The 13,713-nt window shown below is 48.8% G+C and overlaps 1 protein-coding gene and 1 pseudogene across 2 annotated transcripts in view; both read right to left on the minus strand.

Annotated features, from left to right (window-relative positions):
• Positions 1-245: 245 nt before the first annotated feature.
• LOC144155051 (cysteine-rich secretory protein 2-like) overlaps positions 246-13,713 on the minus strand; it is an 85,374-nt gene continuing 71,906 nt past the window's right edge. For both annotated transcript variants that reach the window (XM_077686266.1, XM_077686267.1), the window contains exons 4-8: positions 9,194-9,287; positions 8,472-8,620; positions 7,759-7,862; positions 7,575-7,666; positions 246-523 (exon numbers count right to left, since the gene is read on the minus strand). In XM_077686266.1, the coding sequence (XP_077542392.1) occupies positions 381-523; positions 7,575-7,666; positions 7,759-7,862; positions 8,472-8,620; positions 9,194-9,287 (582 nt within the window). In that variant the 3' untranslated portion in view covers positions 246-380. The remainder of the gene's footprint in view (positions 524-7,574; positions 7,667-7,758; positions 7,863-8,471; positions 8,621-9,193; positions 9,288-13,713) is intronic.
• Positions 5,581-6,474, minus strand: LOC144155052 (baculoviral IAP repeat-containing protein 5 pseudogene; annotated as a pseudogene).

Here is a 13,713-nt window from a genome sequence, read left to right on the forward strand (position 1 = left end):
CGGGTTCTTCGGCCACTGGGCCTTCACGGGTCCTGAGCTCTTGTATATAGAGTGCGTGCGTAGTGTTAAACTTTTTTTTTTTTTTTTTGGTTAGGGTCGAGACCTCTCACCCGCCCGCTGCAAAGGGTACAACTGGCTTAGTTTTTTTGTTTTTGTTTTTCATTATCATTTTGACGTGTTCTGGACAACTGGCGCATTAAAAAGACGTCTACTTGATCACTTTTATTACACAAGTCATACTGGAATATCCCAAACTTCTGCCTCCTAAAGAGGGCTTATCACTGATCAGAACAGCGTCAGCATACAAAACGTGGCTTCCCCTTTCACGGAGCCGCCGTGGCTTCATTTATTCGGTACAAAAGGCCGCGTGCCCCCGCGGGTCATTTGATCCTCTCCCTGCAGGAACACGTTGCTCTGCAGGCCTTGTACTGCTCCTTGGCGGGGTTTCCGCACAGCCACTGGTGCCAGTGCTTGGAGATCTCGCGGCAGTTGACCCAGAAGTCGGCATGCTGGCAGGAATTCGCTAAAGTTCACAAAGCAGAGGAAGGGAGAGGGGGCTCATGTTATGCACTGTCATGCCCAGCATCTTTGAGAAGTATTTCTCTTTGAGTGACACGCTTTCCAGTGACGAAGCAAAAAAAAAAAAATAAAAAGCAAAGGCTCTGTAAATCCACAGCTGGCCGCAGCTAAAGTTCTCAGGGCAGAATCGATCTTTGGTGCTCCAGAAATCCTGATGAAATGAGCTCGCACATGAAGATACGTGGATTTCAAACAAAGTAAATAAGGTAGGGTAGCCCAAAAGCGACAGGTGTACTCTGTGCTAAATCGTATTTTTCAGGTATGGTTGTTGAGCCTTATACGCGAAACCATAGGTGTTATCATTTAGAAGAGATGAGATGAGATCATTCGCTGAGGGTGTACATATTTGCATGCACGCTGATCCATAAACATATGCGAGCCAGGTAGTCCCCTGATGCTGTGGGCAGAATAATAAAATCTCATGATTTAAGGCTGACCTCCATGCAGCGAAATGTTCGCGAAGATGCGGCGAACGACGCCCCGCCGGCGTCGTGAAAACGACTGGGAAAAACTTAAAAGTAACTGCAAAGCTAGCAAGCAAACGCACAACTCGACAGTTTTACTGATTGTTACCAATTGGTAATGTTTTTGGGCTACCTATGAAGCCAATTTCAAAAAACACCACCACCACAATAAACAAATAAATAAATATTAGTTAGGTCGTTGATATCAAGTTTTATTAGTTACTTTTATTAGTTTACTAGTTACTTTTTATGAAGACAACTTAAAAGCAGGGATTTGTTCACGCGCATCGTGTTTTGGATTTGCGTCTGGCAACATTGATGCAAGCACTGATGAAGCATGAAGCTATAGTGAACTAGAATGCCCAAGTATTCTAATTCACTATAATGTAAACATTTAAGGCTGCTCTGCACGTGAAGGGATCCATGTTGGTCAATTGATGTCTCTGCTCCTGGGAATGCTGGGTGTATACCTAGGTGTTTGTGCCGTACCTTTATGCAACAAGCTTAGAACTTAAAAAATAAAGGTAATTTTTGGTTCATCTAAAATACATTGTTAAAGTTTCAGCTATAAAAAGAGTGTAGTGCTAATTTTCACAAGACATTTTCGGTTTCGGTTAAGCATGGCCTGAAGTTGGGTAAACTATAGATTCTGTTACAAGAGCAGTGCGCCATGTGTCCAAACCGGCCGTGGAGAGTAAACCGTTTAACGGAGCAACCTGCGCCACGCGCAACGCGTCGACCAATGTATCGATCATACACAATAGGAAAAAAAGAAAACTGCGCTGAACATTTCTTTATTGAACCACTGGCAGAAGCAGACAAACCGTTCCATTTGATGGAGGAAAACTCAAAACTGGTTCTAAATATCGCGCAGTAACTATTCAACGTAAACATTTGGGCTAGTTGGTGACACGACTTCGACATGGTAAAAAGTGCACTAGACGGGGACACAAGCAGAGACTAGCGCTCGTCCCGTGTAACTGCATGTCTCTTCTTGTGTCATCCACTCCACTCTCGGCCTTCTCACAAATCTGCTCGAGGTATACCTGAACCTCAGGTCACCATTGCAGGACAGCCAATCCCCAGCGTCCCGCACCTGCGAGTGTTGGGTCTCACTATACCCCAAAACAGCTCTGGACTTCATACCATTTCCCCGCTACATAAAACCCTGTCACAATTGATGCCCCTTATGCAACGCTTCTCCCACCACCGTGGAGGCCTTAAAGAGCAAGATGCACTACGAATACTGAAAGCTTTGCTTATTAGCCGCATTACGTACGGAACCCCGTACCTCGCTCTCAAAAAAACAGAAAAGGCTCGGTTCAACACAATGATTCGCCACGCGTACAAAACTGCGCTTGGCCTCCCCACTGCTACTACGACCCGCAAACTACTCGCCTTGGGAGTAGTTCCTACAACACGTGGGAAGAGCTGCAAGAAGCCCATCATTCAGCTCAACTACGGCGTCTGCAAGTGACTCCCACAGGTGGACAGGTCCTTACAGCATTATAGGACTCCATCCGATACCCCCGAGGGAACAAAAACAGCGCATTCCTCTAACCCTGCGAGATGGCATCCGGGTTGCCCCAATCCCTCGCAATATGCACGCCAACTACCAGCTTGGCCGCCGGGCTGCCCGTGCTCGAGCCCTGACTGCGCGATACGGGGAAGACACCACCGCCCTATATAGAGATGCTACCCCCTACCCTGGTCGCGCTGGCCTGTAGCCTGTGTAGTTACACATCGTGGTGGAATACAGAAGCGCTCAAAAAAACAAGGACGAAGGAAGAAGTAGACAACACGTCGCTTCTTCCTTCGTCCTTGTTTTTTTGAGCGCTTCTGTATTCCACCACGATGAACACATACCAACTAGCCCAACTTTCCGTTCTTCTGTAGTTACACATACTGGCCAATGCATCAATGCCGCAACTACTACCACAAGCTCAATCGATGTCGCCGACATTGCCCTGGCCACCATTTCCCGCCCTGACCAAGTCACCATCCTCACCGATACGCAGACAGCCTGCCGAAACTACCAAATTGGCCGAATTTCTTCATCAGCACTTCACATCCTCAAAAACTTCTCAACGACCCCTGACATATCCGCATCGTCTGGGCTCCTGGACACGCCGCCATCCCCGGCAATGAAGCGGCTCACGCCGCGGCTCGCGATCTGATACACCGAGCCATTGCCGACGGTGGCCAATGTTTACCCCCTCAAGATCAACCCCACCCACTGAGTGGCTACACGGAGATTCTCGCGCATTACAGGCAAACTCTCCGTAGTCTCCAACTACCACACTGGCGCCTCTCCAGAGAGGACGCTACAACTTGACGGCGGCTCCAAACGAATACCTACCCACATCCCACCCGCCTCCACTTCATCTCCCCCACCCAACACCCTTTCGTCTGGGCTCACTGTCCCCAGCCTGGCACCCTCTACAATATACTATGGGAGTGCCAACGTACTCCGGACTTGCCCCAATTCCCAATCCCACTTACGAGCAGTGGAGGGCTTCCCTGGCCAGCCCAGACCCGGGTACCCAGCTCAGCCTGGTGACCCGAGCAAGGACAGCCAGTCAAAGTCAAGGCATCCCGTACTAGTGATGCCTTCCACGGGGCGAGGCCCATTCATCAGCCTCTGCTCGACAAATAAAATATTTATTCTCTCTCTCTGTCTCCCTCGAACTTCAAGCGCCATCTATGAGGCGCTGTCAGAAAAAGTTCTTTTCTTACACGTTGTCACTTGCCACGAGCTTGATGGCGGGCTGACGCGACCTTTGTACGAACTGCACCGTATTTAGTTTCCGCCAGGACTAAGTTTGCACTGTAGTCTTGGGGGTGACATGCGTTACGGCTGTCCACAGGGCCATTTACGGCGCATCTGAGCTTCCAATCGAGGCAGGAACAAATTACGCGGGCGGCCAGGGCACGGTATACGGTGCTGATCCGCCCGCGTATTCTTTTTTTTTTACTTCCGAGTTTTCTGTAAGCAATTATGCATATAGTACCCCCACACTCTATATAATATTCCACCGCGGCTTTATTCGCCGCAAGACTTCTCAGGCGCCACGTACAAAGCGAGCTCTCTCATGGTCTCTCATGGTTGCAAGGACGTGCATTGTCTTATGGGTTCGATTACCGGCAGCCTAGGGTGCGTTGAATTTATGAAGGTGAAAAAACCACTTTGTGTACGCGATGTTTCGGTTCAAAAATTTCAAATATTTGAAACAGTAATGCAAATGGAGAGAGAGAGAGAGTAAATGTTTATTGAAAAAGGAGAAGAGGTCGGCCTGAGAAATTGATCTTGGGCCTGCTACTTCCCTCTGGGGGGAGGGTACTGGGGACAGAAAGAGAAAGGAATGAATATGGAAGGTATGGGGAATGACAATGAAAGCGACAAATGAACTATGTACAAGCAGTAAACAAATGGAATACAAAAAGTGCACGAGGTCGCGGGTTCGATTCCCGGCCGCGGCGGCCGCTTTTCTGATGGAGGCGAAAAGCAAAAACGCCCGTGTGTACGAGATTTCGGCGCACGTTAAAGATCCCCAGGTGGTCAAAATTAATCCGGAGCCCTCCACTACGGCGCGCCTCATCGCCTGCGTTGCGTCGGCGCGTTAAACCCTACAATCAATCAAATCAATCAATACAAAAAGTGGCCGCGTATCTGCTCCTTTCGTAGCAAATGTCGTCAAAAGACGATCGTCTTTGTAGACATTTGCCAAGGAAATGCCCCCCCCCCCCCTTTGCTTTCCCGCTCACCTCTCATGCTGTTCCTGCACCGTCGCGCTCATCCCAAGGTAAACACACTAAAGGTTTGCTCAAGGCGATTTGAATTTATCGCGTTCCACTGCTACAGGCCGGGTTCCTCGATGCCAGCGCTGCAGTACGGCGGAGACGCGCGTGAATAGAGGCTGCCGACTACAAGGTTTATAGAACCGCGTGGCCGTGCTCCACGTGCGTTCCTATAGTTACAAGCAGAACGTGGAGCCTAGCTAGTGGAACCTTTCGTTGCTGTTGCCGCGTGATTTTTCATATGCCGCCAGGAGGCGGCGGTTTTCTGCAGTAGATGTAGAATATCATTTGCTATAGAAAAACCAAGCATCCATGATTTTTTTAATAAAGGAACACTGTAAATATCCCTTGTGTACTAATTTCCTGTCTTATATTTGCGTAATGTCTTGTACTTGTTCAACTAAGTGGACAAGTATAAACATATAAACCGGGCTTAGATGTTTACGTGTGGCTGTGAGTATAGAAGACTACTGCGCAATATCAATTTTACTTTGGCCGGGTGGCCGGATCGAGTCACAGACAGACAGACCAAAATTTCTGGGTTGAAGTAGCCCAAGAAAGACTATCGTCTTTAAAAAGAACGATTCGCGGAGTATTCAAGGTTTCGAATGCTCGCACACCCTCAAATACACTGACTGGTCCAGCTACACAAGCGTGTACTAAATTTTGGGATCTCAGTTGTTGACCTTGAGCTATTTTGTAACCCGGCAAACAAATGAAAAAGCAGGGTTCAACACAGTTGGAGATTTTCAAACTCTTTATTGCAAATATTTGCGATTTCTGCAGAAGGGAGAAAGTAAAGTGGCCAGAGACATAAAAGTTGCCAAGTTCCGAGATTATTGGTGACGAAAAGCACGCAGCACTGAAAGATCGCTTTTAAACTAACTAAAACTAAACTAAAAACTAAAAGACCCTCAAGCCACTAAAGAAGCGTAGCTTAGGGCCCGTCGTACGCGGCACTCAACGCACGTTCCTTCGTACCCTGTCCAGTTCGCGCTTAGCCTCGCGCTTCGCTCTGTCGAGTTGAGTCACGCGCACCTCGTACAGCTTGCGGGCTCTGTTTTTGGCGCCCTCGCGCTGCAGCGTGATGTAGTCGAGGCGCGTCATTTCGTGCTCCTTCTTGCCCAGTTGGACGAAGGCACAGTCGGTGGCACGCGAGTGTTCCTTGAACGGGTCGTCGTCGGGCTCCCAGCCGTCCAGCTCCTTGAAGCACACGTAGCAGCGCACGAGGTCCGGCTCGTTGTCGGTCGGGCAGTGGTAGAATCCGGCTTCCGCCATTCCTTCCGGCGTGCACTTGCAGTTGCCCGTCAGCGGCCACTGTGAGAAAGACGCCAGACGGTGTTCCACCAGGTCCATCTCGAGGTCTGTTCGGTGCAGCAGCACGGTGTTCAGGGTCAGGTCGACGGCCATGGCGCAGGATGTTCAGGGTGGACGAACTTCTCGTGGCCAGCCGCAGAGCAAGAATATCGTTGCAAGGCGACGCGGACGCGTCCGATGAGAGGTGGTGTAGTAGCAACCGGCTGGCCGAACCGCGCCCCGAGCGTTTTGCTTCGTCTTCGTTCACGAGCGATCACCGTACGCGCTGCTCGTCGTCTGCGATGCCAGCTACATTCAGGAGGGGCGGTTGTAACAATATGCAGGAGGGGAAACGCCCCCTTGCGGCAAGCGCGGGCGAGCGACCAGATAACGTCACAATGATAACCAAGACGGACTGCAAAGCGTCGTAGCTGCGACGGCGAGGGAGAGGGTAGCGGCACCTGACGGACGATATGATAGCGGGCGCATTTCATTCCGTGGCTGCGTAGTGAAATTGGTTAAATGGCGATCGCGGCGGCCGCGCAGTTTGTTCACCTGCTAGCTGACGAGCGCCGGGAGGCCCCGTTCCCCCTCCTCCCGTCTTGTTATTGCTCCGTGGCAACGCGAGGTCCTCAACAGCGATGCCTACTACGCTGCCCCGTGCCTCAAAGCGCGAAGTGGCTTCGGCGGCGCAACAAGCACAAAATTACTTGAATATGCAGCAATTTACCGCTGCATGCTCTACGGGAACTCTTGCGTACAAATGGAAAGAATGGCTGTGGCTAAGCTCTGCTAACCTTGGATATGCAAAGCAAAACCTTAGCTTAGTCTGGTTGAGTCTTGGTTTCGATTTGTCAACCTTTGATTGAGCTGTATTGCCGACCACGTCTCAAAGCCGTTAGATTCCGTGCAACGCTCACAGAAGGAGGCCAGGCGAACGCACTGTTACTCTTCGCAGGGCGCTAGACTAGTCACATAGGCCGAAACTACAGTGAACTAGAATAGTTCACTATAATGAAGCGGCGTTCGCCGCTTCGTGTTGCATGGAGGTTGGGCCGACGAAAACTGCGCGGCGCGTTGATCCTCGGCGGCCACCACGAGAATTTCGCCGTCGAATTTCGCTGCATGGAGGTTGGCATTTACGCAGTTTTTTCCCATAGTCACGTTATAATGCACACCGCCACATCTTTGGACAACTTTTCATGTGTTGAGTGAGCAATATGGTCGGCGTGCACTGCTCCACAGCACGAAAAGAAAGAAAAGGAAGATGCAAGGTGGCCAACATGAACACATTAACATATTTAATTTACAAATATAACGCGCCCTGTGGGGTACAGCTGTTTGATTACTTAGAAAAAGACACGAACATAAGTGGGCAATGAAAATGCACTCAAGCTGTGCCCAGAGACTTTTTGCAAAGAGTGCAGAGTACTCAACTGCATAATTTCTTGGAGCGGCAGTGGCCGGGACATTTACTGCAAGGCTTGCCTTTCGTGTACGGCTTTCCGAAGCGTTCGGGATAGTTACCTCTGAAATGTAATGGAAAGTTAGCGAAGCACAAGTGCTTAACAAATCACCCGGTGAATGTCAGGGCTTCATGACACGACGCCGTTGAGCTTACATGGGGCAATAATTGCAGACGTAGTTGTAGAAAGGCTTATTGACGACGTCCTGGCCACAATAATGAAAGCCACACCCGACCTTGTGTGAGCTGTACCACACCATCTGTAGAAAAACAGTAAACGAAGTGTCCCCTACGTCAACCCTACAATTAATATAACTCCTCTTCGCCACTAGCGCTTTGCGTAAAACATACAGACTAGCAAAGCCTTTGGTTTTCCCGTGGACAGAGTTGGCAATAACTGCCCATTGAATCGTAGGCTCAGCCTCGTTATTCAGTGAATTTGTTCCTTCAGAAGCGCCGGCAGGTCTTTCAGGTGCATTACGGTGACGCAGAGTCACGGGAGTCTGTCTAAAAGAGCACGTCACCTGCATACACAAGAAATATTACGCGGGCTTCCTTAGCCGCTGACAACCGAAAGACAAGTCACTGCGTTTAAGGAAGAAAATCTGACGAATAGCGGGGAGCTACAAAACGATCTGGCTGTGAAAAAAAAAATCGTCTGCGATTGGCATCCGGCTATGCAAAGCGTGGTACTCTCATTTCGTATATCACAGCGTATTGCACGTTTTTTGTGTGAAGTCGGAGCCCGGATCTAGTCATTGGCTTACCTTGTCCGTTTTATCTTCTGTATTTTTATTTTTTCAGGTGCGTTCTGGTGAGGCAGAACCAATGGAGTTCTTTAAGTGTGTATAAAGTCTAAAGTCACTGACCTGAGTGTAATGGCCGACTAAGGAAGGAATGTTATTTCCAGTATCTCCGAAGGAAAAGTTGTGGTGTTCCAGAAACCAAATCTTGATGGCGAAAAACCACGGCACCTTCACATTGGACACGAAGATGTTTTGTCCGCAGGAGCCGTAATCTATTCAGATGGCAGAAACAGCATGCGTTGGGAAAACATGTCTAAGCCATATTTGTGAATAACATGCGCAGGCTTAAACTTAAATCTGTGGAGTATAATGTGGCATAAATGCAGACGTGTAGAACGTGTAACTGCGTGTCGAAGGGGAAACGCCGGGCGACTGTACACAAATTCATGTTATGGCTCGCTGTTAAGTAATTTTTGACTAATGCTTTGCTTCTACGAGTACGTAGCTAAAAAGCAGAGCCAAGAACGAACTCAAACAGTTTCAAGTTGTGGGTCAATGCAAATATGAACGATCTAGAACGCTTCTGCACATTTTGTGCTGAAAAGGAATTATATAGCTTGTCTCAGCCATTTTCTATGGCCCCTTAGAAATACCTCAGAAATATGGGGCTAAATAAATAAATAAATAAATAAATAAATAAATAAAACGCCAAAAGTAAATCTGTAACACTCATATTTACTTAAGTCCCGCAGGTTTAGAACTAACCAGCTCAATTGCTCGACATGCTGCACCCTGAAAACCAACTTTATTTTCTCCGAAGATAGGCAACTGTGTCTCAGCATTACCTTCGACCCAACGTCCCGAGCTGTTGTCATGGACCAGGAGCTGACAACTCTCCGCCCACCGCTGGGCATCCGTGGCAGCGCCTTTGTGCCAAGTCTGAAACAGTGCGGCAAGGGGTGGTGGCCATGAAATGTTGAGTGAGACATGCATGAACAAGCTATCAGCGTTATCCTGTGCGGTTAATGAGATGTCGCGAATGCTGAGAACTTTTACAGTTCAGCCCCTCAGTACCAAGAACGATACAGACAAACTCAACACCCTTATCCGGAAAACTACAAACCAAGCCTCAGGGATCCTTAATTACGTGTGCGTCAACCGACAGGCTCCTTAGCATACACTCTAAAAAAGGTGGTCCAAAGGGATTCGTCGCTGCAATGACTCTCTTTGACTCTACTATAGGACCCTTACACTCCACGACTCTCTTTAAAACGGGGGGTCACAGGGACTATTGCACTTTGCAGTGGGAGTCACGTGTCAACAACGTATTTAGCATATATTTGTTAGCTAATTTTATTTCTACAGTGCTGGTTAGGGCTGTTGGTACCGTATTGCAAAATTTTGTGGCGCTGATACAAAAACATACTAAGTGAAGGTACACAGGTGCGTGTCCCCTGGCTTTGTTCGCTTCTGCGTAAGCGGTACAAAATTCGATTTTCTAGGAATGCAAAGCATAAAAAATCTAATGCCTGTTTCTGAAAAAAAAAAAAAAAAAAAGATGGTGGATACGCCAAGCTTTCTCCTATACAAAGTCCACAATGAAAAGTGCTGAGCTAAGCGAATGTGGTGTTAGGATTTTTAGTGCGTAATTGGGTCGTCTGAATGTGCTGCTTTGGTTAGTTCAGCGTTGTCGTTGATTTGGCCATTGCATTTGTATCGGAGAAAGCTTCGCATTCCTCATCCTGCTCCTCTTCTTTCTTCCTATTCTTCTTCATTATATGCCCTCCCAATGTGTAAAGTTGGCTTTCCTACTTCGAGTTTCATCATCATCATCATCATCATCATCATCACAATTTGCCCTCCCAATGCGTAAAGTTGGTATTCCTGCAGTGCGTTCTGGCGTAAAAGCGGGATCAGTGAAACCAATTCCCTTTAATAAAAAAAAATTGTATATGTCATATCAAAAGCAGTCATCAGCAATACATACCACACCCATGGTAGACAAATTTTTTTATTCTTACAGTTGTCGGTAGCTATGGGCGAATGCAAATGCTAAAGCGCACAAGGACTAGCACATATTATAACATTGCATAGAAACGAGATGTAACAATAACACAATATACTGAATGGGTATATTCTTTTCCAAGTTGATGAAATGAGCAGCAAGTATGATTGAAATTGCTTCGGTTTATGATTTAAATAGTTTGTCTGTTTTTACGTTAATGTGCTACTAACTGGTGCACCGGATAATGCTTCGCGAGTAAGAAAACACCAAGAATAAAACTATACATACTTTGTAATATATACGGCCATACAACTACATGACCTCCTCAGGAACACTGCAAAACAGGTGGGAGAATATCTGGACAGGTGACGTGTTCGTAACTAGCTTTTGCGCCTGAATTCTGCCGCCTGCAATTCAGCCTGTTTATGTACGATACAAAGTCCTGCAAAGCCTGCTTTCTTGTACAGCTTCGTTGTCGTGCAACAAAGGCTACTTTACAACAAATGTTATGCTGTCTTTTTTTATCAATGAAGCAGTAATTTCAGTGCTTGCCACTTGCCACTTGTGCGCGTTCGGAGCTCTGTGTTCCAACGTCGCGTCAATTCACACCAGGCTGACACGACCAAAAAGCAGAATACAAGTGTTAGTCAAGAAAATCCTCGTTTGTATTTGTATTTGCTTTTAGTCAATAAAAACTATTTCGTACATGTCTCGTCGGTTGAGGAGCGACGATAAAAGCGTACACACAGATCGGTTGCTGGAACTCAACTCCCTTTATTAAGAGAAGAGAAAGGGTGGAACCCCCCCCCCCGGGTACCCGATGGCGCGGCGGCGCAGGTGTGGAACACGATAAGCGCGTCATACATACGCGGTCGCTCAGGTAACGCGAACAGCCAGCGCAGAGCGTGGGAAAGGCACCTTCAGCGACCCGTGAAGTGCGCGTCCACTGCAGTACTGACATAACTCGTTTATTTATCCGATTAATGCAATTGCCCACAATTATTATATATTTGCACCTGTGTGCGAGCGTCGTCTCTTTTAGTATGTTTAAAAAAGCCGCCAGGTAGCCACGTGATTGGTTTGTGTGCGTAATACAAAAACAATATACAATATGCAAACGTGCACATATAAAAAGTTTATGCCAAAACAAACTTTTTTTATTTAGAGTTTGCTTTCAAACCTAACGATAAGATTCAAATGCAAATATTTTAGACAATGCGAGCCAATCGAATCCACTGCGAGCCAAGTAGATTAAAGGTCTCTTCGATTTGGCTTGCACTGGCTGCACTAGTTCCGAAAAGTGCCGCAGCGGTGCCGACTGGTGTCGCGCGCGTGCAGCGCCGGTTCAGGAAGTGCAGGTGCAGCCGCGACACTAGCGCGCACCGGATACAACCAAAACGAGGACACAAGTGTAGGCCTGCAGCAGCCGGGACACGCGAACTTGCGCCTCCAAGATCGCAAGCATGGATCGGCTGTCAGACAGGGCACTTTTCGAAGCTGCCGCGCAGCTGCTCGACTCCGACAGCGACGAGTGCAGTGACAGTCCGTGGAGCGACTCTGACGACGAGTTCGACACCGTGTGCGTTTCCGTGGCGTGCGCGTTGGTACGCGAAGATGCGAATCGTGTGCCTGGCTACGAGCACGTTGTCAGTAGGTACAACGAACAAGAGTTCAAAAGGCTGTTCAGGCTGTCGAGGGAGACGTTTGATTGCCTGAGCTCCAGGTTCAGCGCTTCGGCCTACTATCCGAGCGCAGTGCAAGGCCGGCAACAAATCTCGGCTCAGAAGACGTGCCTCATTGCGCTTGTGTACCTCGGCTCGCAAGTGTCGATGTATGCGATCGCAGACAAGTTCGACGTGACGGAGTCGTCGGTGCATGCCTGCGTCACAAGGGTCATTCACTTCCTCCACGCAATTAGCGCTGAAGTCATCAGCTGGCCAAGTAGCGTGGAGGAAGTGACACGCATCAAGGCCGGGTTTCTCGCCAAGAGCGGTGGAAAGGGACCTCGGAATGCCATTGGCTGCATCGACGGGTCGCATATAGAAATACCAACACCAAGTGAATCGGCCCAGTCGTATTTCAACCGCAAGAAGTGGCCGTCTATCATCTTGCAAGGCATCTGCGACGATAGGAACAAGTTCCGCAACGTTTTCATCGGGTTCCCGGGCTCGGCGCACGACGCCCGCGTCCTGAGAGAGAGCCCCTTCTTTGAACGCGCAGCCGTCGAATGCGGGGAAAACTACATTCTTGGGGACAGCGCGTACCCCTTGATGCCGTGGCTCATGACCCCATTCAGGGACAATGAGTGCACATTTCCCACGTGGAAAAGAAACTTTAATAGGCGACATAGCCAGCAGAGAGTGGCCATTGAGAATGCCTTCGGCCTCCTCAAACAGCGTTTTAGGAGGCTCTACTTTGTCGACGCCAGAACTGTTGAGCAGTCCTGCTTCATTGTGATGGCTGCGTGCGTTCTGCACAACTTCTGCAACGACGAGAGGGACTTCCTGCAGGAGCTGACGTCATTGCACCGTGACGATGATGTGGGCAACGACGCCTCCGAAGGGGACTTCGACTGGAACCAACCAGGCTACGCCCAGGCTTTGAGAGACTTCATCGCTAAAGAGCAGTGCTAACTGTGGTCACCCCTGGCCTGCCAACGCATGCTAACTGTGGTCACCCCTGGCCTGCCAACGCAAAGTTGACATGAAAGTGCCTTGTGTTGATTTGATTGAATTGTGTTGTTGTGCTGAAATATCCGACATCACGGAAACTGCTATGTTGTTGAACTGCACCCACTGTGAAAGGCAAACCATGTACATAATATTTGCATGAAAACAGAGTTGGCAGTTCTGCAAGAAACATTTGCATGAAATTAAAAAGTGTGCAGTCCTGACACGCCGTCTTTATTGTTTGTTTCACTTGTCCTTTGTCGCAAGCAGATCTATGAGGCGGCCGAATCTCTGCATTCACTCCTCGTGGCGCTTTGCCTTCGCCTCTTGCCACTGCTGGCGGGCTTTATGGCCTTTTCCCTGGCCTCCTCTTGCTTCGCTTTGGCCTCCCCCATCTTTTGGAGCGTCTCCAAGAGGGGACCAAGCTGCGACCTGCTATGTCGCACTCTCTTCGGTACAGGGCCCCCCTTGTTGTGCACCGGGACCAAGCTGCGACCTGCTATGTCGCACTCTCTTCGGTACAGGGCCCCCCTTGTTGTGCACTGACAAGTCCTCAGGAGGTCCATCTCCTCCACCCTCAAGGTCCTTCGGCTGCAGTGCTGGCCCTGGTGAAGTTGTGGATAAACGTCACGCCAACAGACAGCACTTTGCTTACACAATGCAATTTTCACTTACCCTGGGTGGGTTCCCT

The sequence above is a fragment of the Haemaphysalis longicornis genome, unplaced genomic scaffold, assembly GCF_048455015.1.
Source record: "Haemaphysalis longicornis isolate Haplotype H1 unplaced genomic scaffold, Haemaphysalis longicornis Haplotype H1 scaffold_1, whole genome shotgun sequence".
In the NCBI taxonomy this organism is placed as follows: Eukaryota; Metazoa; Arthropoda; class Arachnida; order Ixodida; family Ixodidae; genus Haemaphysalis; species Haemaphysalis longicornis.